The sequence below is a fragment of the Phascolarctos cinereus genome, unplaced genomic scaffold (assembly GCF_003287225.1).
Source record: "Phascolarctos cinereus isolate Bilbo 61053 unplaced genomic scaffold, phaCin_HiC Scaffold_726;HRSCAF=1367, whole genome shotgun sequence".
NCBI lineage: Eukaryota > Metazoa > Chordata > Mammalia > Diprotodontia > Phascolarctidae > Phascolarctos > Phascolarctos cinereus.
Window position 1 is genome coordinate 299,889,088 of NW_027556098.1, and position 24,781 is coordinate 299,913,868.

A 24,781-nucleotide genomic window follows, 5' to 3' on the forward strand; every position below is an offset into this window, starting at 1 on the left:
ACTATTAGGAAGCAGTGGCAGCATTCATTTGTCTAGAATGATTAATTTTAAGTCAAAAGATATAGTCCATTAGAGTTATGAATTGTTATATAGCTTTGTAAACAGAAGTTGTAATTTCTTTAAAATTAAAAAAAATGTTTTTCATAGGATTTATTTTTTCATTGGCTTTTTTTGGGAATAAATTCCTTCATCCTCCCCTACCCAGAGAGCAATCTCTTGTAACAAAGAAAAAAAAATTGGAAGAAAAGAAAGGGTTCAGGAAAATTAACACACACATCAGCAGAATGTGATGGTGTCTGTAATGTTCTGTACTGATAGTGTTCCACTTCTGCAAAGGAGAGGTAAATTTCATCTCTTCTCTTGGTGATAAGCATGTCCATTAACATTACGTGGTTTTCAGTTTCTTTTTTAGGTTATTTCTATTTCCATTGTTGTTGCCATGTATATGGCTATTGTTTTCCTGGTTCTACTTACTTCACTATGCATCAGTTCATATACATCTTGTCTTCTTCCTCTGAATTCTTTGTATTTCATAGTGATACTCCATTTATGTCCTACAGTATATTTAGCCATTTCCCTACTGGGGTGTATTTATTTATTTTTCAGGTCTTAGTAGTCACAAAAAGTGAACAGTCAAAATTTCTGACAGAAAAATGGCTTAATAGCTTGAAAATGATAAAAATCCTTAAAAGCCAGTCTAACTCATTAAGAATATAACCTAAAATTTAGATGAATTTTATTGGCAATCTGCTTTTTTAGTTAAACACGTCTTCAATGATGCCTTTGATGTTGCTTTTTGTCTACAAGTCAGCGTTTATGCTGTAGTCTGCTTGAGTATATCTTATGTTTTTCCATTGCCCATTGGATCACTTGCAGTTTTGCTACATCTGAGAACTTGGTAGTATTCCTTAATCCACAGCCACATAGTATCTTTGGGAAGGTACTGGAATTCAAAAACTGAAAAGATGGAGCTTGGTGATGGGGAATAAGTTGCTTGAGGTCATTACAAAATGCTGTACAATTTCCTAAATGCAGTTAAGCCTGGTCTTCTTCTGTTAAGTTCTGGACCAAGTTCATTGTTCGTCTGGGCTACCCGTTCAAAATTTGTCTGCTGATAGATAAAATCAAAGGAGTGCCCATGAAATGCATGTAATTTGGGTGATACTTAAGATTTTGTTTTTGTTTTTAGACCTGTGATTATATTAGTGTAGGGAACTTCTTGTTAGGAACTTCCTTTACCAATACTAACGGCCACTTTCTTTGCAACTTAGCGTGTTATCTGGAGTACTTAGAGTTGAGTGGCTTAAATCTCAGTTTCCTATGTTTAAAATGAGAGTTGGTCTACATGGTCCCTTGGTTCTTTCCAGCTTTAAATCTGTGATCCTGGGACACAGCCAGTATATGTCAGAGATGGAACTTGCAGTTCTTCAATACTCCAAAACCAGCTCTCCATCCACACTGCCTCTCAGTTAAACAGCATTCTGTGTCCTCTTGGTTTTCCTGTGGGAATTCATATATTAATTTCTCTGAGCATCTGTGAACATGATTGAGAAGAACTTAGAGCATTCTGGGGTTAAGTGCAGTCAATATTTTGGCATTGTTAGGTGCAAACAGGAGCATCTGAAAAACCTCAGCATCTCTAATGAGTCCTTCCATTTTTGCTTTGATACAAGTTAACCACTGGTGAGCACCTTTGGGGACTATAAACTTTCTTGTTTTATGACTTGGTATTAATCAACAAAGGATTGTTTAATAAAGTTATTGCTGACTGCTTCAAACAGGGAATTGTTTGTGATCTTAACATATACACAGGAGATGTATTTGTTGGAATAGAAGCTAAATTTGTTCTACTAAATCACATGCTAATTTTTTGGTAGCAATGTGTAAGTGCAGCTGAATCTTTCTTCTCTTTTTAGAAAACAGATTTTTATTGCTATCTTTTGTTTTTATATTACCTAGATTTCCCCTTGTATCTCTCCCTTCTCTCCTGGGCCTTCTTTTCTCTTTTCATTTCACTTGGTGGTCTTATTAGGTCCCATAAATTCAATTATCGTCTTTATGTAGATGTTTACTGAATCTCTATATCCAGTCTTAATCTCCTCCATTCTCGCATCACCAACTTCCTTTCGGACATCTTGAATTGGATGTCTCATAGTCATCTCGAAAACAGCAAATGCAAAATAGAATTCATATTTCCCCAAAAAACAAGTAGTGCTTCCCAACTTTTTACTGTTGAGGGCACCACCATTTTTCCTGGAACTCTGGGTCACAACTTTGGTGTCATCATTAACTTCTCATTTACCCCACATATCTAATCTGTGGTCAGATTTTGTCTCTTCTACCCTTACAACATCTCTTGTTTACATCTATTTTTCTCTTTTCTCACAGTCCTCACCCTAGTACTGGCCCTCATTACCTCTTACCTGGACTATAGTAATAGCCTTCTCATTGGTCTCTCTTCACTCCAGTCTGCCTTCTGCTCAGCTGCTAGAGTGATTTTCTTAAAATGGTTTGACCATGTCACCCTCCTCTTCAGTGGCTCTCCTTTACCTTTGGGATCAAGCATAAAATCTTTTGTTTGGCATTTATAGCCCTTTAAACCTGACCTCTTTCTATCTTTCCAGTCTTCTTGTACTTTAGTCCTTTTTGCTCACCCTGTGATCCAGCTACACTGGGCTACTTGCGGTTCCTCATGTAGGATACCCAATCTTCTGACTTCATGCCTTCGCATTGGCTTCCCCCTCCCCACCAGAATGCTTTCCCTCCTTACTCTTAAATTTCTCTGCCTACTTTCTTGACTGATAGTCGGGGTCCATTTTTATTTCATCCTTCACTTCTTTTCAGAGTTAATAGTTTATTTAAAATGAATGTAGTTATGATTGCACATAATGTCATCTTCTCATCCTTATACTTCTGAGTTAATGTTAATTTTGATCTTTGCTCTAACTATACATTAATTACACATAGACAACTGATTCTGAAACAGCTTGAGCGTTGGTAACCAATTGTTTCTTTTCGGTAAAGATATAATTTTGTTTTTTAAAGATTTTTAGTGTTTGCCATGTCCAGTGTTTTGATTCTCTTGTTTTTATTTTTTAAGATACTTTTTTATATCATTATCACTTCTTAATATACCTTCCACCCATGAGAACTTTTCCTTAAAGCAAAGCATCATTGTTAAAACAAACCAACAAATTTGCCATCCACCTCTTCTTCAATATTATAACACTAAGCTGTACCTTGCCTATTGTAGGCATTAAATAAATGTTCATTGAACTTAAGGTATTTATTTTACATAGATTTGAGCGTTCTGAGTGATCTATAACTCTTTGGCTTTTTTTATTTCTTAATTCCACATCCTGTTGTCCAGTATTTCTCCCCCTTCCTCCCCAACTTGTGCCCACTTTTGTATTTGTCACCAGGTATATAGATATGTACTGATGTGTTTTTGGAAGATTTGGTCAGTTTCTTAATAGAATGTCTCAACTTCATCTTCTGCAGCAAGTATTGGCACATAAACCGAAATGATTGTGAAATCATTTGCCTCTGTTAAGTGCACTATGAGGTGAAATGATCAAGTATCACGTGAAGTGCTGTTTTTGTTGCCATTTTTCACATGATAAAACCAGTTCTGCCTCACCTTTTATTTGCCTAGCAAAGGGAATCAGTTAACCATCCCTTCATATGGCCGCAACCTTATTTTGTTTCATTTGTAGTGATAATGTCAATATGAATATGGGTCATTTCTTTCAGTAGTGTGCGAACTTAGTTTTTGGACCAAGATCTCAAAGTACCAAGTTATACTAATTTTTGTAGAAGGCTTAAAATTCTGATTCTCTGTAATCTTTGTGTCTTTTTCTATCACCTTGCCACTGTCGTAGAATACAGAAGAGATTGCACAGGATTAAATACAATTTTCTACTCTTATCTATCTCATGGACCACCATGAACAAATAATTTATTACCTACTAGCCAGCTTGTTGGTTTTGAGAATGCCCACACTTAAACTAGTACTTAAGATAGGAGACACACTTTATCCCCCAAATTTGGTAGAACTTGCTAGGGTTTTCTTTCCTTAAGAATTCAAGTTTACCTTCATGTTATAGTAGATCATTGGAGATGGATGCTTATGGAGTATTTTATCATTAAAATGCTTATTAAATTAATGTTTGTGTATGTTACAGTATCTTGTGCCATTTTGAATACTGTTTATTCAGGATTATAGAAAGGAAAAGACATAGCCTGTCCATTTAGTTTAAGGTTAATTCAGACAAAATAAGGATAATTAAATATATGTATGTGTATATATACACGTATGTGTGTGTATATATATCTTTTATACTCTCTGCTTATATTGTAGCCCTATTCTGAACATAGTATACGCTTCTGAACCTAGTTGTCTGACTGAGCCAGGAAAGCCATCTTTGCAGGCTGTAAACATTCTTGCTTGTAGAATGGGAAAAATGAGAGTATTTCATGTATGAATAATGGTATGGGAAAAGAGTGAGAAAAAATTGAAGTTGAATTAACTGCAAAGAACAACTTGGATATTAATATGACTAAATTGAAGGCAGCTGACATGTAACAGAAAATGAGAATAGAAAGAACTGATTAATTACATAAATTCTGATAGTTAGCATTTGTATAGTGCTTTTAGGTTTGCAAAGCATTTTGAATGTGTTTTCTCACTTGGTTCTTACAACAGTCTTATAAAGTAGGTGCCCTTATTGTCCCATTTTATAGATTAAGAAACTGAGGCACGCAGGTTAAACATCTTCCCCCAGTAAGATATCTAAGGCAGGATTTGAACTCAGGTCTTCTTGACTCAAGTCAAGCACTCTTGGTCTATAAGAGAGTGATAGAATGTCATTGAAGAAAGAACGATTTATATAGTTAATCTAGAGGGGATATGAGTTAAAGTTAAACACTTAAAAGAATACCTTTTTTAGTTGCATAGACTCTTTAAAGATGTTAAAGTAACCCCTGCAGAAGATAATTTTTAAAAATGTATTTTGCTTTCTTGAAGGTTTCTGCAAAAATACATTCAGAAGGAAACAGAGTGTTTGCGAACAGCAAAACCGAATGTATCAGCTTCAACACAAGCCTCCAGACAGAAAAAGATGCAAGAAATTAGCGGCTTGGTTAAATACTTCATCAAATGTGCAAATAAAAGTAAGGGACATATTATATATTGTTTATTCATCTATAAAATAAGGGAATTGGTCATGTTTAGTTGTAAAATTTTGTGGTTTTATATGCATATTTCTCCATTCTCTTTGCTAGGGTTGTGCCACCTATTATTTCTGCTTCATGGTCTGCATTTCATTGCTTCCATATCCTGTGCCTTTGTTTTATTCCCTAGGCTTAGAATGTCTTCCTAACTTTATCTAATGAAATACGACCTATCTTTTCAGACATAACCAAGTGGCGAAGTAGGTAGAATGCTGGACCAAGAACCAGGAAGGCATGAGCTCAAATTCTGCCTCAGATCCTTAATAGCTTTGTGACCCTGAGCAAGTTACTTAATCTCTGTCTGACTCAATTTCCCCATCTGTATAATGGGGGCTATAATAACATTCACATTCTGAGTGTTATGAAGATAAAATGGGGTAATATTTATAAAGTGCTTTGCAAATCTTAAAGTATTATATAAATGCTAGTTATTATCATTTATTTATCATTATGATTATGCCTCTTCCTCTATGAAGCTTTTCTAATTAGAAAAATGTTCTTTCTTTACTTGAACTGTGCTTTGTACTTTGTACCTCTTCTTTGTTAAGTACCGCTCCCCAATAACAACAGTAATAACAATGATAATTTATGTAGTCCCTGTGGTTTGCAAGTGACTTACAGATCTCATTCAATCCTCAGAACCATCTTGGGAAATAGATGCTGTTATCTCCATTTTACAGATGAGGAAACTAAGGCAGACAGAGGTTCTCTTATTTGCTTAAGATCACACAGCTAATAAATAAGTGGTTGAGGTAGGATTTGAATGTAGGTCTTCCTAACTCCAGATCCACACTCTATCCACTGCACCACTAGCTTCTCTGATTAGATTGCAAGCTCTATGAGAGAACAGTGCAAGGGCTGGAATATGGTTTTGGGATAGGCTAGTTCCTCTAGGCTCCAGCACAGGTTTTTGTATATATTAGAGGTTTAATAAGTGCTTGTTGAGGCTTGCAAATATCCAATAATAAGGTGACTATCTGAGCCATATGCTGTGACAGTAGAATTAAAATGACCTTCTTTAGAGAGCAATCTGGACTTATGCCCAAAGAGTTACAAGATTGTGAATACTCTTAGACCAGCAATACCGCTATCAGTTGTCTTTCCCAAAGTGATCAGGGAAAAAAGAAAAGAATCTATCTATTTTAAAGTATAGCAGCTCTCCTTGTGGTAGCAAATGGTATGTGATTGTTATGGAATCCTACTGTGATGTAAGAAATGATGAGCTGCTTGATTTTAGAAAAGCATAGAAAGACTTGCATGAAATAATGAAAAGTGAAATGAGCGGAACCAAGAGAATGGTGTATACAGTGACAGCAATACTGTTCCAAGAATGATTGTGAACAGCCAAGTTATTTTGAGTATGTGTGTGTACATATATATATGTATATGTGTGTATATATGTATATATTTATATTTATATATTTATGATAATAAATACTCAGATCAATTACAAAGGACCTATGAAGGAAGATGCTGTCTACTTTCAGAGAAAGAACTGATAAATAGAAATATGCATAGTATAGATTTGCATATACTTATGAATCTGAATCAAATAGTGGCCTTCTCTAGAGCAAGGTGGGAAGGTAGGGAGGGAGAAGTTTGGAACTTAAACTGTAACAAAAAATTAACAAAAAAAGACATTGTTTTTAAAGTGCATCGAAATCTCAATAATTACTCATCATTCCAATTAGTCCAGCTGCGTGAAAAGTATAAATTATAGGAGAATGTAATAGAAATATAGTTTTATTGTTATTCAGTTTTAACTGCTGAAACAATATATTCTATGTAGAAGTTCCTTAATGGATAGATAGCATTTACTTGTGTTTAAAATATTCATTTGTATGCACACAAATACTGAATATTTAATAATGATAATAGCTAGTATTTATATGAGGCTTTAAAGACTGTAATGCCTTTACATATATTATGTTATTTTATCTTAGAATAACCTTTGAAACTAGGTGTTAATCTTACCCCATTTTACAGATGAGGAAACTGAGGCACAAAGAGGTTAAGTGTTTTGCTTAGAGTTACTGAACTAGTAAATGTCTGAGACAGGATTCAAAATCAGATCTTCCTGAGTCCACGTCTGCACTCTGCACATTTTATTTACTTTGAATGTATAAGTATTCTCTCTGCAAGCTTGGTTGTACTATTAAACTTAATTATTAAGTCCTTTCTTCATAGATCAATTTCAACCCATCCTAGGACTAGTTATTACACATTTTGAATTATTTGAGCTGAAATCTAATAAATGTTTGCTGCCTATTTCTTAATTAAGATTGTAGTCAAAGGAAGTTTTAAAAATAGAATCCTCTAAACTGGTGTCTTTATATAATATTGCTAATTTATTTTTTGAAGATTCATCATATTTCCACTGCTGCCGTTCTGTTCTTCTTTACCAGGAGCCCCCAGGTTGAAATGTCAAGAGCTTCTAAATTACGTCATGGACACAGTAAAGGATTCCTCCAATGTAGCTACTTATGGAGCTGATTATAGTAATATATTGCTTAAGGACATTCTTTCAGTAAGGAAATACTGGTGTGAAATATCCCAGCATCATTGGTCAGGTATTCTCCCTCTGGTTTGTTTGCAAGTTTTTTGTTGTTGAGTCACTTTGATGAAATAAGTAATGCAGGAGTCAGGAAATTCTTATTCCTGAATTGTCACATTTTTTTTAATATTTCATATAATTGATTTTTTAAAACAAATTTCACATGGGCTTAACATCTCAGGCCCTTTCTATGCTCCTAGAATCATGTACCTGTAGTTTGAATTGCCCACTAGATTTTGATTTTGGATTCGTTATTCATTCATTTCCAATTAAGAGAAGAAAAGGAATATATGCCAATTTCATAGTCAAGATAAACATTGAATGAACTGTAGCTTTATAGCTTATTCCTGAAGTGTACTTTTGTAATGAATGTAAAATTCTATGTGCTGAACAAGAGCAATGAATTTTCAAACTCTCTGTAAAGAAATTCTGTGATTTCTCTTTGAGGTAGAAACCTTCATAATATCCTCACATTCATGTTACACTTTCTGTAGTACTAGATCTGTTACAGTGGGAAAAAAAAAACAGTCTCTGGTTTTGGAGACTATAAACCTGGAGTTGATTCCCGCCTCCTCCATTTACTATGTGAATGGTCTTGGACAAATCATGTAACCTTTCTTGGCTTCAGGTCCTTGATTTGTTTAAAAAAAAAAAAGATTGGACTGCATGTCCTTTAAGGTTTCTTTTATTTCTCAACCTCTGGTTCTAAGGCCCTACCTACGGTCTTTAAAGTTTTGATGGTAGAATGCTCAAGTGGTGTTAGCTTTTAGAGGCTTGGAAATAATGGCATTTCTATATTTTAGTCTCTGCCTTTTCAGTTGATCCTTTTAGGTCTCAGGTCTTTACTTGACAGTGTCTTCCTGTCATAATCTATTGCTCCATTTTCCCTTTTTCTAATCATTATAGAAAAGATGAAGGAAAACCATCAGATCTTATAAACTCTCCTTTCATACCTTTCTATTTTCCTTCTAAGTAGGAGCAAAGCTACTCCGACCTACATTTTCTCTACTTTCAACAAGGAATCTACATTTTACAATTTCTTTTGCATCTACTAAGTGTTCCAAGTTAGTAAAGACTAAGCTTGAACTTTCTTGCCAACTTTCAGTTAGTTAAATTTAAGTATTTGTTCTGTGGAAGTGAACACTATCTTAACTAACTCAGTAAATAACTCCTTAAGGACTATTTATTGCACCTTGTACAGCTATTAAAACAGACAGTTGTGATCACGTTTCTGAAAGGAGGCAGAATGCTGTAGTATAAAAGGTCAAATAGGCAGCCCTTCAGCACGCACAGTGTGGTACAAACCAGGTTAAAATGTAATTAACAAAATAACTACGGGTGTAATAGAGCAGAAATGTTAGCATATGATTTTCAATATGTATCTTCAGAGATCCTTATAGACAGGATAATTTAGTGGCCCCTTGTTGCTGTGGTGGACAGAGCAGTGAATTCTGGGTATTCTACTACCCACAGTCCAGACCTAGGTAGGTTTAAAGTTACAAGGGACCTTATAGACCATCAAAGTCAGACTCAGTTTATAGGTGAGGAAACCAGGTCCCTAAGGAGGAAGGCATCTTGCCCAAGGCCACACAATAAGTGGCACAGGCAAGATTCCCTATTAATTTTTCAATCCTTATTTTTTTTTAAAATTCAGACCTCTTTTTTCATTAGTGTAGTGTTTAGAGAGTTGCTTGGAGCATTCAGAAATTAAGTGATTTGCCTAGGGTCACATTGCTAATATTTGTCTGGAGTGAACTTAAATTCAGTCTTGTCTCCAAAGTCAGCTATATCTCTTGCTATATTATGGCCTCTCTGCTATAAACTTAGGTAATATATTTTACTCTTTTGAATTCAGTTCCTTAATATGGAACATAGGTATTCTGTTGCTTGCTTTTGTCTTTTTCATAGGAATGAATGTTGTTGAAATAAATAATACATATGAAAATAGAATTCTGAGAAAAGGAAGGTAAGACTGCCAGATAGGGGTTAATTTTCTGCTTCAATCACTGTAAGAGATGGCCTATAATGTGCCTGAATATATTTATTTTCCCTTTGATGTCACAAAAAAGTGTGGGTTTCTTGGTCATTTATATGTAAAGAAGACTGATTTACTTTATTTATTGATTTATATGTAAGGAAGACTGATTTATGTTCTTTTTCTTTTAGAAAATACATTTTTATTGATTTATTTTTTTATCACCTGCATTTCTCAATGTATTCTCTTTTTCCTATTCTAGAGAGCCAGGTTTTATGACAAATAATAAGAAAAGAAAGTTCTGCAGAATTAATACAATGAAAAAGTTTGATACTATATACAGGGTTCTGCATTTGTAGTTCCCTCTCATTTGGAAAGAGTGTGAGGGAGATGTGTTAGTCTTTTCTATGGGGCCATGCTTGGTCATTATAATTGTATAGCATTTGGTTTTGATTGTTTTGTTGTAGTATATTGTTTTCCTGGTTCTGCATATTTCATTTCATATAAACCTTTCTATATGATTATTCATCACTTCTTACTGAAGAATGTATTCAAGTACCACAATTTATTTAGATATTCCCTGATCAGTGGGCATCTGTTTTGTTTCCAGTTCTCTGCTGCTATGAAAAAAGTGCCACCTTAAATTTTTTGGTTTCTGGGGGGGCTTTTCTTTTTGTCATTGACCTCCTTGGAGTATATGCCTAGGGGTAGGTTCTCTAATTCCAAGTATATGGACATTTTAACCACATTTTTAGTATAATTCCAAATTACTTTCCAGAATGACTGGATCAGTTCACAACTCTAAGATTAGTGCATTAGTGTGCCTGTCTTTCCATAGCCAGTCTACCACTAACTAGTTCCACGTATCAGTAAATTATATTAAAAAACAAATGTCATTCAGTTTCTGCAGAAGATGTGCTCTTTTTGGTATCTGAAATCATATACTGTTAAATGCCAGTTTCCTGGCTTTTGAACTGAGAAGTAGTGATCAACTCATGAAAACAATTTTTTTGAATCTTTATTCAATTCAACTAACATTTATTGGGTACCATGTGCATGATTTTTTCAATAATAATTTAATAAAAATGCAGGACAACATTGTTATAGGTGAATACTTTAATTATAACACATACTTTACAAGATTATTATCTTATCTATACTATCTGTTTTGTAAGTAGTGGAACATTTTGATTCTCTTAAAACATTTAGCATTCTAATTTAAAAGAAATGCTTTAAAATGATTGAAAAGAAATTGTTCTTTTAACTAATTTTGATTTTTTTTAGAACTTCTAGCCCTATATTGCACATTGTATCTCAAGCCATCTAAAGATATTAATAGAGTTTTAGTGGCTAGAATAATTCAAACTGTAACCAGAGGATGCTGTTCCCAGACGGATGGAGTAAATTTAAAGTTTTTCGAATTTTTTTCAAAGGCGATGCAGTGTGCAAGGTAATTTTTAGTGCTTTTGGTATTTAAAATTCTCGATTTATTTGCCTTAAATGCAGATCTGACCATGTCACTCCCCTACTTAGTAAACTCTGTCCCTTCCTGTTGCCTCTCAATTCAGATATAAAATCCTCTCTTTAGCTTTATTTAAAAGGCTCTTGTTCCAGCTTGTCTCTGCAGTCTCATTGGTCATTATTATCCCTCCTGCACCCTGTGATCCAGCCAAACGGTACTTCTCTCTTTTCCTCCCTCACAGCCTTGCTTTTCCAGTCTGTGGCCCTGGCTGTCTGTCCTCCATCTTTGAATGTACTCCCTCTCTTCTCACTTCTTCCGTCCTTTAAGATGAAGCTTAAGCGCCCACTTGAAGCATGAAGCCTTTTTTGGGGCTCTCCTCAGGCTACCTTATACTTAACCATTTAGTCTTTGTTTCTGTTGACTTTCTTTATGTTCTGTATACTTATGTACTTCTTGTCTCCCCTTGTGTGTAGGAATTATTTATTGTATTTATATCCACAACACAGTACAGTGTCTCACACATAGTAGGTGCTTGATAATTGCCAAATAATTGATTGATTCTTAACCAGGCCATTTCCTGCCTTTCTCCAATTTTTACAGTTTATTCCCCTCCACATATTTTGTAATTTTGCCACCCTGCTATACTTGCTGTTCTTTGTACATAGCATCTGTTTCTCTTCTCAGTGCCTTTGAACTGACTCTTCCTCATTCCTGGAATATTCTTTTTCACTTCTGCCTCTTGGTGTTCCTGAATTCTTGCAAGTCTTAGATTTGATTTTACCTTTTGAAAGAGACCTTACCTGATTCCATGCCATCCCCTCTGAGGTTACCTCTCATTTATTCTTTGTATATCTTGTACATACCGAGTTCTTTACATGTTCAATCCAACCGTGAGCTCCTTAAGGTCAGGCATTATTTTTAATCTTTCTAATCTTACCCAGGTTGGCATATGGGGAGTAATTAATAAATGTTTTTTGATTGATTTAATTTTTTTTTATTTTAAAAATTAATCTAGGTTAAGAAAGATCTTGTGCTATATTTAATAAGTTAAAAAGTTAATCTTTTGAGACTACGGACTCATCATATTCTGAAAGCCAAACTGAAGAGGTAGTGAGGTTTACTATAAGAGATTCTCAATTAGGTTGCAATATTTAGTAACAGCCTTCCTGTGCTGGAGAAGTGCTTTCCCCTCCAGAGAGAAGAATTCCACTTGTAGTAACCAGTCAGAAAGCATTTATTAAGCACTGTTGTGTTAGGTACTTTTCTAAGACTTTGAGGATAGCAAGACAAAACCGAAGTGGTTTCTGCTCTTGAGGAGCTTCAAATTTAGCAAAGGGAGAAGACATGTTTACATGTGGGTGTACAAAGAAAAAATGCCATCCGTATAGATACAGTTAATTGTAACAGGATGGCACAGGCAGCTTCAGGAATCTGGAAAACCTTCACGTAGAAGGTGGCATTTAAGTTTATTGAGCAGAGAATAATAGAGTTAGACCCATACTCTGGGAAAATCATTTCATTGGTTGTAGATGGATTGGAATGGGGCAAGATTTGATTCAGAAGACTAATTAGAAGGCTTTTGCTATAGTCCAGGAAAGAGATGATGAAGGCCTGATTGTGTTGGGTGGAGAGAACAAAACAGATCTGAAAGATGTTGTAAAGGGAAGAAACAAGATTTGGAAATTGATTTGGATATGTGGGGTAAGGGAGAGTGAAGTTTCAAATGTAGGTGACTGGAAGGATGGTGGTATGCTCTATACAAACTGAGGCAGAAGTCACAAAGTTTCTGCTTTTTACAGCTGAGTAGTAAATACAGTGGACTACACAAACAAGTGTAAGACACAGACCTTGCCCTCAAGTAGCTCACAGTGTAGTTGGACAAATTAGACTTGACATACCAAACAGCAGATAATGAAATACAGAGCAATCAAGTTCAAATTAGTATGGAGGAAACTATAAATGGAATAACAACAAGGGTGATACTGGGCAAAGGTAGATATCAGGAAAAAATCAAGAGAGTTTATGTGAAATGCTTTGGAAATCAAAGTATTTTATGCTTGTAAAATATAAGTGGATAACTATAACTAGACACTATTTTGGCTAAGAAAAAGTGTGGCTTTTTGGCTAAGAAGAGTGACCCCTTTGTATCCATAAATGGACCATTTCTTATTGGTATACAGAGCCATTTGGACACATGGGGTTCTCGGGTAATTTTTCCTTAATCAGCAAGCATTTAGTAACTGGTTCCTGTGTGCTGGGCACTGTGAGGCATTGGGGCTACAAAGACAAAATGAAACAGTCCCTGCCCATGGGCAGCTTATGTTCTTAAGCTGAGGTGCTAGCAATTTTGAAGTAAATATCGTCAAGCAGTTTCATCTTTGTGTTAATTTCTTGTTTTCAAGTGGATTGTATAAATGGCAAAAACTCTTATGTTTTTCTTTTGTGTAATAACTAGTGCCTGGTTTCTTATGTTGCAGGCAGGAAAAAAGCTCTGCAGGCTTGAATCATATTCTGGCTGCCCTTAATATCTTTCTGAAGGTCTTTGCTGTAAATTTTCGTATGCGAGTTTGTAAATTAGGAGAAGAAATCCTTCCTACTGTGCTTTACATATGGTCTCAACAAAGACCAAATGATTCTTTGAAGGATGTAATCATTGAATTATTTCATCTGCAAGTTCGTGTTCATCACCCAAAAGGAGCCAAAACCCAAGAAAAAGGTATAAGAATACTCTTTTTGTTGTTATTGTTTTTAAATTGCTTACTCATTAAACTATTTAGATCTAATTAGGTCTAATTCAAATAAAGACTGTAACAATTTCCAATTTGTCACTGACAGCCATTGCCAAGTTGAGGTCACTTGTGAGGATTGGATTATTAAGGTTAATGCCGATGCCAGCATGTGTCCCTAGCTTTTTATCTGATTGATATTTATCATTGGATGTTTTTGTCAGAATTATAACGTTTCACTCTGTAGTTTATCATCTAATTAATAGACATTAATACATGTCTGCTGTATATCTAGCATAGTGCTAGGCACTATAAGGACTTAATAAGTAAAAAACACTGTACCTGTAAAGTCTGGTTGGAAAAATACAACTAACACATATGAAACAATTCAAGAAGAATGAAAGACAATATATAATGTTGAGTAGTGTATAATGTATTCTAAATGCTAATAATTCAATGAAGGGAGAGATTACAGACTTCTTATAAGAGGTAGAACTTGGGTGATATCTAGAAGGGTATTTAACTAGAAAGATATTTAACATTTGGATAGGCAGAAAAGAAAGGGCATGAGCAAAGCCACAGAAGTGGGCTTTGTCTCCCACCTAATATTTGTGGGAGACAGGACTGGTCTGTTGAGTGGTAGGTTCATATTTTGAAGAAGTAAGAGTTAAAAAGTTGGCTAGGTTGAGCAGAACCATATTACAGAAGGCTTTAAAGGCTGCAGAGAGTAGTTGACAGTTCATGAGCAAAGGTGAGATATTAGAGATTTTTAATCAGGGGAGTGACTTTAAGTCCTGTGTATGGTTTGGAGAGAAAATGGACTAAAGGGCTTAGTCTTTGTAGTAACTGAGATGTGAAATGATGGGAACCTGGATGGAAATGATGGGAATATTCTGAAGTAAGAATTGATGACAGAGAGATGGAGCCAAGATGGTGGAGTAGCAGAAAGTAATACCGTGAGCTGTACCCTAAAATCTCCAAACAGATCAAGAAAAAAAGACTAGACTATGACTAATGGGGAAATTTAAGAAAAAAAAGTTACAGTGAGTTATTTTTCCATCCAACTTTGTCATAGGGAGATGGAAAAATCTGTGGACTCTGAGGAAGGGGTCTGGCCAGGAACAGTTGTGTGCCCAGAGAGATGATAGGCACCATAGCAAGAGGAGGTCCCAGACGCATATCTGGTCATTCCAGTGGGAATAGTTGCTATTCACAGCTTTGTTGCCCATACCCAGTTCCAGGTCGAAGACCAGGGTGGTGACGGTTGATAGCCTTAGGCAGTGTACTGAGAGTAGAGTAAGTTCAGAAGCAAGGGGTTACACTGTGGTTTAGACCCCAGGAGCACAGTGGGGCCTCAGTTCCAGCTACTAGCCCAGTTTGGAGCCTGTAGAGGAATAACCTAGTCAGATTCCCAGACCAAAGGAGAGGGAGCCTACACTTCGGTCATTCTGAATCAGCAGAGCTCCTAGCTGGCTGACAGGGACTGAATCCAACAGCAAGTCTGTTGTTGCCCAGAATCATAATCAGGTCAGGAACCAAGAGGGCAGCAGTCAGAGTTTGCCTTGGATCAGACTACTTTGGGAGACATTTAAGCTTGCAGGTTCTCCGTCAGAGCTGACTCTTCAATCTTGAAATAACATAACCCTTAATACTCAAAAACCAAAAAGACCAGCCCAGGCTTTTTCTCCACAACTGCTCAGAGAATGGTCCTAACATCAAAAATAAAAAATAAGAATTGATTGAATGCCTACAATAAGCCAGGCACTATGCTAAGGACTTTAAAAATATCTCATTTGATGCTCACAACCTTGGGATGTAGGTGCTGTTATTACATACCCATTTTATAGTTGAGGAAATTGAGGCAGACAGTAATTAAATGACTTTCCCAGGGTCATACAGTGAGTATGATACAAAGGCATAGACAAGTCATGTGATAGCAAAGAGAACTATTGTTGGAAATTGATTGAGGCGTTAAAGAAGATAATGACTTTAAGATTGGACATGTTGAGGTGACAGTTGTATAAATGAGAAATAACCATTTGGAAGTAGATAGCATTTATATAATATTTCTAAGGTTTTCAAAACACTTTACAAATATTATCTCATTTCATCCTCACAACAACTCTGAGAGATAGGTGATAGAAAAGTCAAAGTTGGAAAAGAAGATGTCAGAATCTTTCTTGTGAATATAGGAACATAGATAGATATGCGCGTGCGCGCACACACACACACACATATGTATACATATATTGAAACCTTTTTAGTTGTTGGCAGTTGAAAATGGAGCTAAGTAAAAACTTATTTTTTTTTTATTTTTGTAAATAGGAGCTTATGAATCAGCAAAATGGCAAAGTATCTTATACAGCCTATATGATCTACTGTTGAATGAGATAAGTCATATAGGAAGCAGAGGAAAATATTCTTCTGGATGTAGAAATATTGCTGTCAAGGAAAATTTGGTTGAATTAATGGCAGATGTTTGTCACCAGGTATGGTAGCTTGTACTATATATGGTTTTTTTGGTCATATTGATTTTCTATCATATTTTCATCTGTATTCTTGTGAGAAAGAGACATAAATTTATTCTCAGTGCATTGTTTCATGTTTCCTTCATCTATTCAACATGTCTTGAATAGCTGACATTTTCTTTACGATAACTTCTTTCTAAAGGTTCATTAGGTAGTGATTCTGGGTTATTCCTTTCCCACTTCAGTTCAGTAAATAGTTTGAGGGCCTTCTATTGGCATTTACACCATGCTATTTTCCAAGAATATAGTCTGTAGGAAACAAGGTATCTTTAACTCTGTTTTGACACAGAAGTTTTTGTTAAAAACATGGGTCAGCATACTGTGGAGAAGTGTAATTGCTATTAAGAATTTTCTTGATTTTTAAAAATCATTCCTTGAAAAACTTTGGCATTTTGCTCTATTAGAGATATCTCATTTTCTGTTAATTAAATGTTCTTTGTTAATTCTTAGTAATTCTTCACTTAATCTGAGTGTTCCATAGGTACTTTCCAATGTAATAAAAGTATTGGATTAAAAATGTTTCTCTCTTTTTCAAGATTACTATATATGTTTGAAGTATCATTAAGTGTTTACTCTTGGCCCACAGCTTCTATTTTCCCTCCATTTGAGAAGACTGTTCTTTGTTTTTTTAAAACTTCACTTAGTAAGCTATTTTTCTCTAAAGGCTGATGTGAAGAAAAAGTCCATTCTCTTTGTGTTACTTTTCATTTGAAACAGGTCTTCAGTGAAGATACCAGAGTCCTAGAAATCTCTCAGTCTTCTGCCACGTCTGCAAGAGATTTTTGTAGTGGCAGTACACCAACCAAAAGGAGAAAAATAGAATTAGGCTGGGAGGTTATTAAAGATTACCTTCAAAAGTCACAGAATGATTTTGACCTTGTGCCATGGTAAAGTACCTTAATGATTTTTTCTTGTGCATTGTTTTCTTTAATCCCATGTTTGGTATTATTAATAATTTTATTTAAAAGACTAGCCCAATTTCTACAAAATTGCTTTAAAATGTCAAAGTGACCAATGATAGTCTTGTGAAAGAAAGCTGCTTATTAGTCTACAATGCCTAATTTTTTATATGTTGTTTGTAAACTAATTTATTAGCTTTCCAAACTAAATATAACCAACTGTTCAGTGCAGTGCTATTCTGTCTTTGGTTCTTAGAAGAGGTCTTAAGGCTATATGTGTAATTTTTTTTTGTAGTTAGTTACCCTTTTGATCTTTTTTTTTTTTGGCTAGGCAACGGGGTTAAGTGACTTGCCCAGGGTCACACAGCTAGAAAGTGTTATGTGTCTGAGCTGTATTTGAACTCAGGTCCTTCTGAATCCAGGGCAGGTGCTCTATCCACTGCGCCATCTAGCTGCCCCTACCCTTTTAAGCTTAATAGTAATAATAGCTAGCATTTATATAGCCCCTACCATGTACTACCTAGACACTGTGCTAAAGTGCTTTTATATATATCTCATTTGATACGACATCCCTGGGAAGTAGGTGCTATTATCCCCATTTTAGAAATGAAGACTGACTTGCCCAAAGTTATATAGCTATTAAATACCTAATTGTCTTTTTTTTTTAAACTTGGGTTCTTATATTCCCAACCATCATAATTAGTGTGTAGGTATCTGAGAAAACATTGTAGATGGGAGAAAAAAAAACTCCCCCTCTTTAAATTATTTTGGTTTTATTTATCTGTGTATACGTTATCATACCTGTAAAATGTAAACTCCTTCAGTGCAGGGGCTATTGTATTTTTACTGTTTTATCTTTAACACCTAGTATAGGGCCTTGATATAATAGGTATTTAATTAAAGTTTCTTGATTTAATGGAAAAGCATTTCAGAGGTTTTAAAGGCTTGAGGCCAGATGAATTGTGGTAATTGACTTGTTGCCCTGGGCTTTGAAATTTATCCTTCCATTCTATTTTCTGGCAACTAAGTTAGTGCACTTAGAAGTTAAAGGAAAAACAGCTTTAAAAACTTTTTTTTAATTTGGAGGGCTATTTCTTGGGACTTTAGCATAGTGCAGAGAGTGATGCAAATGGAATAAGATCTGGTTTCAAATCCTTTGTTTCACATTTAATAGCCATATTCCATGGACAAGACATTAAGCTTCTTAGCCATGGTTTCCTTTTCAGTATAATAGGTATAATACTGCTTTATTTGTAGGGATGATGTGAGGCTCAAATGAGATTCATTTATTCAACCTGTATCCATTAAGCATCATTCATGTGCCAGGTGCTAGGATGAAAAACTGAAACAAACTGCCCCTCCCTTAAAGGAGCTTACATTCTACCTGGTGCAAAAGCATGTACACAGATAAGTCAACATAACTTATATACATAATGAATACAAAGTAATTTGTGCAGATTCAGAGAAGCAGTGGTGAATCTTATCCTTAACTCTCTCTCTCTATGCCTAATCCTCATCTATAAAATGATCATTTTAATGCCTGCTTCATTGAATTGTTGTGCAGAGCAAATAAAATACTCTGCGTGATAAAATACTTTGTAAAATATGAGGTAATATATGTGTTTGCTGTTATTATTATTAAAAGGCATTTTTGGTGCATGATTTAGATATAAAGGCTGATACTATAAGCAGACTAGGAGAGCAAGGAATAGTTTACCTGTCAGATCAATGGAGAGGGGAAGAATTTATGACCAAACAAGAGATAGAGAACATTATGAAATACAAAATGGATAATTTTGACTACACTCAATTGAAAAGTTTTTGCACAAACAAAGCCAATGCAACCAAGATTAGAAGAGAAACAGAAAGCTGGGAAACAATTTTTACAGCCAGTGTCTCTGATAAAGGCCTCATTTCTAAAATATATAGGGAACTGAGGCAAATTTATAAGAATACAAGTCATTCCCCAGTTGATAAATGCTCAAAAGATGTGAACAGGCAGTTTTCAGAGGAAGAATTAAAGCTATGTATAGTCAAATGAAAAGAAAATGTTCTAAATCGCTATTGATTAGAGAAATGCAAATCAAAACGACCCTGAGGTACCACATCACACCTGTCAGATTGGCTAACATGACAAAACAGGAAAATTATAAGTGTTGGAGAAGATGTGGGAAAATTGGAACACTAATGCATTGTTGGTGCAGCTGTGAACTGATCCAACCATTTGGAGGGCAATTTGGTACTATGCCCAAAGGGCTATAAAACTTTATACCCTTTGACCCAGCAACACTTGTAGGTCTGTATTCCAAAGAGATCATAAAAACGGGAAAAGGACCCACATGTACAAAAATATTTCTAGCAGCCCTTTTTGTGGTGGCAAAGAATTGTAAATTGAGTGGATGGCCATCAATTGGGGAATGGCTGAACAAGTTGTAATATGTAAAATGATGAGCAAGCAGACTTCAGAAAAACCTGGAAAGATTTATATGAACTGATGCAGAGTGAAATGAGCAGAACCAGGAGAACATTGTGCACAGTAACAGCCACATTGTGCGATGACTGACTTTGACAGACTTAGCTCTTCTCAGCAATGCAAGTATCTAAGACAACTCCAAAAGACTCATGGTGGAAAATGCTATCCACATCCAGAAAAAGAACTATGGAGTCTGAATGCAGATGGAAGCATACTATTTGCTCTCCTTTTCTTTTGTTGTTTTGTTTTGTTTCTTCTTTCTCGTGGTTCCTCCCATTCTAATTCTTCTTCACATCATGACCAATGTGAAAATATGTTTAAGATGAATCTATGGGTAGAGTGTATATCAGATTGCACGCTCTTTTGGGGAGGGGAGAAGAGAGGGAGGAGGAGAAAATTTAAAACTCAAAATTTTATGGAAGTGAATGTTGAAAACTAAAAATTAATTATTTAAAAAAAGGCATTTTTCAAATTAATCATCTGGCCTTTTCTTTTTTAAGGTTACAGATTGCAACACAGTTAATAGCAAAGTATCCTGATAGTCTTCCTAACAATGAGCTTGCACCATTACTGATGATACTACACCAGCTTCTATCCCAGCAGCGACGAGGGGAATGTATTCCGTATGTGTTAAGATGCCTCATCGAACTTGCATTGTGTCAAGGCAAGAAATTGGATCTGGAAATCTCACACAAGTCAGATCTCCTGAAACTTTGGAATAAGATTTGGTCTATTACCTTTCGCAGTATAAGTTCTGAACAAATACAGGCCGAAAACTTTGGCTTACTTGGCGCCATAATTCAAGGAAGTTTAGTTGAGGTTGACAGAGAACTATGGAAGATATTTACAGGATCGGCTTGCAGACCTTCTTGGTAATAATATTATGTTGTACTTCTGTTTCTAAATTTAGGATTTTCTTTTTTGTGGATCTAATACAATATGCCTGTAGTTTCACTTAACAGTTTTCGCTTGAAGTTTTCTTTACTTCATGAGTTTTTGTAGTTTGGCCATGAAAAGTCACTATAACCAAGGTAAATGTGATTTTGACTTCAACAAAGGTAAAGACAGTTGTTGCAGAGGTGAAGAATTTCTTTCTACTATTGGATACAACTTGTAATTTGTCACTTGTTTACTCATAGTAATCCTCTATCTCCTGTATTACCTTGATCATAGATACCAAAGAATTGTTATTTCTCAAATAATTATTTTGTTTCTCAAATAATATTTAATTAATTTACTTCCTGGAAATCATGATATACATTATCATGGATCTTACAGTTTGAGATAGTTCAAAACCAAGATATGACAGATTTAAGTGATTTGCCAAGGAATATATTTATATTCTTTTAACGTGTAATGATTGCATTCTCCGTAACATAAATTGTCCTTTTTTTTTAAAGTCCTGCAGTATGTTGTTTGTCATTAGCTTTGACCTCCTGCGTAGTTCCAGAGATGTCAAAAGTAGGAGTAGATCAGAGTTTTTGTGAAATAAATCAAGGGTACTCAATACAAGAGTTAATTATGAAGTGGCTGCTCTTCTATCAGTTAGAAGATGACATGGAAGAAAGTACAGAGCTCCCTCCAGTTCTTTGCAGGTAATTTCTTTTAAGAAGAAAACTGTATTACATTTTATTTTAACATTAATAGTCATATTATTGCTCTATGATAACTTTAGTACCTTATGATAGCTTTAGTAGTAAGAGTAAAGTAGTTTAAGTAAGCCTTTACCATGGATCAGCAAGCGTTTTAAAATGCTTACTATGTATGTGCTAGATGTTAGAGATACAGAGACAAAATTTGAGATAGCCCTTGCCCTCAAGGAGCTTATATCATTCTATTGGGAGAGACAAAATATACATTCATAATGAAAGTATTCAAAATAAAAAATATTAAAAAAAAAGTTAAATTTCGACAGAGAAAAGAACTGTCAGTTAAGGGGATGAAGAACATTGTCATGCAGATGGTGGCATTACAACAGCATCAGGGGGAAAAACAACCATGGGATTCTAAGAAGTGGCTGTGTGGAGGTGATACAGTAGTCCAGGTGTGGGGTAGAGAGGGATGGCAGCTATGGCAAAGATGTGCAGATGGGAGTTGGAGTGTGTCTGAAGAACAGTTTGGCTGGACCACAGAGTATACAAAGTGAAGTAATGTATGTTGAAGTGGGAAAAATAAGTTGGGCCCAAATTGTAAAGGGCTTTAAAAGTTAAACAGAAGAGTTTATACTTGATATTAAAAGCAATAGAGAGTCAGTGGTGTTTGTTGAATACGGAAGTGACAGATCTGTACTTAAGGAAAATTGTGTTTTCAGCTCTGGGAGTGTGTTTGGAACAATGAGAGATTTAAGGCAAGGAGGCCAATTAGCTTATTGTAGTAGTTGTGGGTTAGAGGTGTTGAAGGTGTGAACTCTGGATTAGGATGGTGGTTTTAAGAATAGATAAAAGGGAAGAGAGATGTTGGTGAGATAGGAACAACCAAATGTGGCAGTTGAGTGGATATGTTGGGAGAAGGAGAGGTAGTAGACAAGATAATGCCAAGGTTGCAAACCTGGGTAGCTGAGAAGGATGGTGATGTCTTCAACAGAAATAGGGAAATTTGCAAGAGCAGTGAGTTCTGGGGAAATTGGGTGATTTTAGTTTTAGAAATACCGAGCTTTGAGATATCTTTGCAATATCCAATTTGAAAGATCTAGTCAACAGTTGGAGATGTATGATGGGAGCTCAGGAGAGAGGTTAAAGCTGGAATTGGAGTCATCTCCATAGAAGTAATAAAGTAATTAAAGTAAATGATAATTACCATCCAGGGATAATGTTTGAAAGTCTTGTCTTGAACTTGAATATGCATTTATTCATAGTAGGCACTACTTACTGTGTTTCAAAATTGTATTAGGCAATAGTGATGCAGAGCTGTAAATGAAAAACAATCAAGGTGCTTACATCCTGTGGGAGAAATAACGTGTACAGAAGAGTAAATACAAAGTGATATCATAAGAGTGCACTAATAACTTAAGAGGAATCAGAATAGGTCCCCAAGTGAGGACATTTGAGCTCTGAAGAAAGCTAAGAATTTTAAAAGGTGCAAGTGACAATTAGGTCTTTGCTTATAGGCATCTCAAATTCCCTATGTCCAAAATAGAAGCCATTATACCATTCTCCCTTCCCTTCCCTATGCCAGCCCAATCCTGTTCTCAACTGTCATATTTCTTTTGAGGACACCACTATCCTAAGTCACTCATATTCTGATTCTTGGAGTCATCCTCAACTCTTCACTCTTTCATTCCCCCCCCCATTTAATTAGTATCTAGTCTTGTAAAGTCTACCTCCACAACATCCTTCATATCCTTATCCTTCTGTTGACTCATGGTGTCACAATTTTAATTCAGGTACTTATTGTTTCTTGCCTAGACTCTGGTAATAGTCTCCTAATTGGTTTCCCTGCCTCCTGTCTTTCCCCTCTCCAGCCCTTCCTCCACTCAACTGCCAAATTGATATTCCTAGAACAAAGGTCTGATGACGTCTTTCCCATCTCTGTTCTGGAAGCTCCAGAGGCTCCCTGTTGCCTTAAGGCTAACATACAAATTCCTCTCTCTGCTTGGCATATCTAATCCTTTACAGTATAAATGGCCTCAGTCTATTTTTCTAGGCTTATCGTGCATTGCTTCTCTTCAAAGACTTGACAAATTAACAAAACTGACTTTCTAGCTATTATTTTCACAGCACAGTTTCCTTTTTCTTATTTTGTATTTCATGCATGGATTTCTTTCTCTCTCTCTCTCCTTTGCATGCATAGAAGCAGGATTGTTTTAATGTAGTTGTTTAAATGTACTTATTAAACTTAAGTGACAAACTTCTTCTGCACAGCAATTTTCCTCATCTAGCCCTGGAGTCAATTCTTGTGAGTCTCACCATGAAGCACTGTAAAGCGGCAATGGACTTTTTCCACAGTGTGTCTGAATGGTATGTAAATTGAGAAATTTCTGTTTCCTAGAACAGAATTGTAATGTAATTTGAACTGTCTCTTATTAAACGTAAAATCATTTATTGAGCACTTCCCAACTGTGAAGATTTTCCTTACTCTCAGGTGATAGAGATCTATATGACTTTGGTATTGAAAGGTCTATTCATTTATGATAACCTGACCATAAAATTGTCTTACAGTGAGCAGCAGCAAAAAGGCAAAGTGGAGGCCACATTCTTAGAAGTAGAAGAGCTATACCTTCAGACAACTTTTGACCAGATGGACTTTTGTACCAGTACGATGGATGGTGCCCCTGAAAAAATCCAGGCTAATGCTGGACTTTCTGTCCATCAGAATCTAAAAGAAACACTAGATCGCTATCTTCTAGGATTGTCTGAGCAGCTTCTAAATAATTATTCCTCTGAGGTGAGATTTAAGGATAAATTTAAACCTGCAACTTTGACCAATGATATTTTTTCCATTTTGGGTTACAGAGTGGTTTTTTGGGGCCCTGAGTAGGAAAGGCTAGAGAGGAAAGAATCAGTGGTATAAGAAAGTGCTGTCTTTAAAGGAAAGGACATGCAGCTGAGGGGAAGAACAGGCTAGCAAATACTGTTACACTTGTGTTGTACTAGACTGTTTCACAATCACAGAATCTCTGAGTCAGAAGTTATTTAATCCAGCTGCTACCTGAACAGGGATCTTCTTTGCAGCATTAAAGGTGGTCATTTGGGCTCTGCTATTGAGGCAGCTTCTTTTAGTTCTGGACCACTCCAATTATTAGGAAGTATTTCCTAGTATCAGTGCAGATTTCATCTTTCTTCCATTTCCCTAATTCTGCCTTCTTCCATATCACAACCAGTTAGGTCTTTGAAGATTAATAATAATGATGATGATGATGATGATAAAACTAGCCAACAATTATATAATATTTAAAAATTTTCAGAACACTTTTACATTGGTTATCTTTTTTGG

The 24,781-nt window shown here is 35.6% G+C and overlaps 1 protein-coding gene across 1 annotated transcript in view; it reads left to right on the top strand.

Moving 5' to 3' along the window:
- Positions 1–24,781, top strand: part of ATM (ATM serine/threonine kinase) — a 121,770-nt gene that overhangs the window by 6,744 nt on the left and 90,245 nt on the right. The window contains 10 exon segments of the mRNA XM_020996097.2: positions 5,027–5,172; positions 7,638–7,802; positions 11,046–11,211; positions 13,701–13,939; positions 16,275–16,438; positions 17,195–17,364; positions 20,350–20,721; positions 21,250–21,444; positions 23,710–23,805; positions 24,007–24,232. Coding sequence (XP_020851756.2) covers positions 5,027–5,172; positions 7,638–7,802; positions 11,046–11,211; positions 13,701–13,939; positions 16,275–16,438; positions 17,195–17,364; positions 20,350–20,721; positions 21,250–21,444; positions 23,710–23,805; positions 24,007–24,232 — 1,939 coding nt within the window.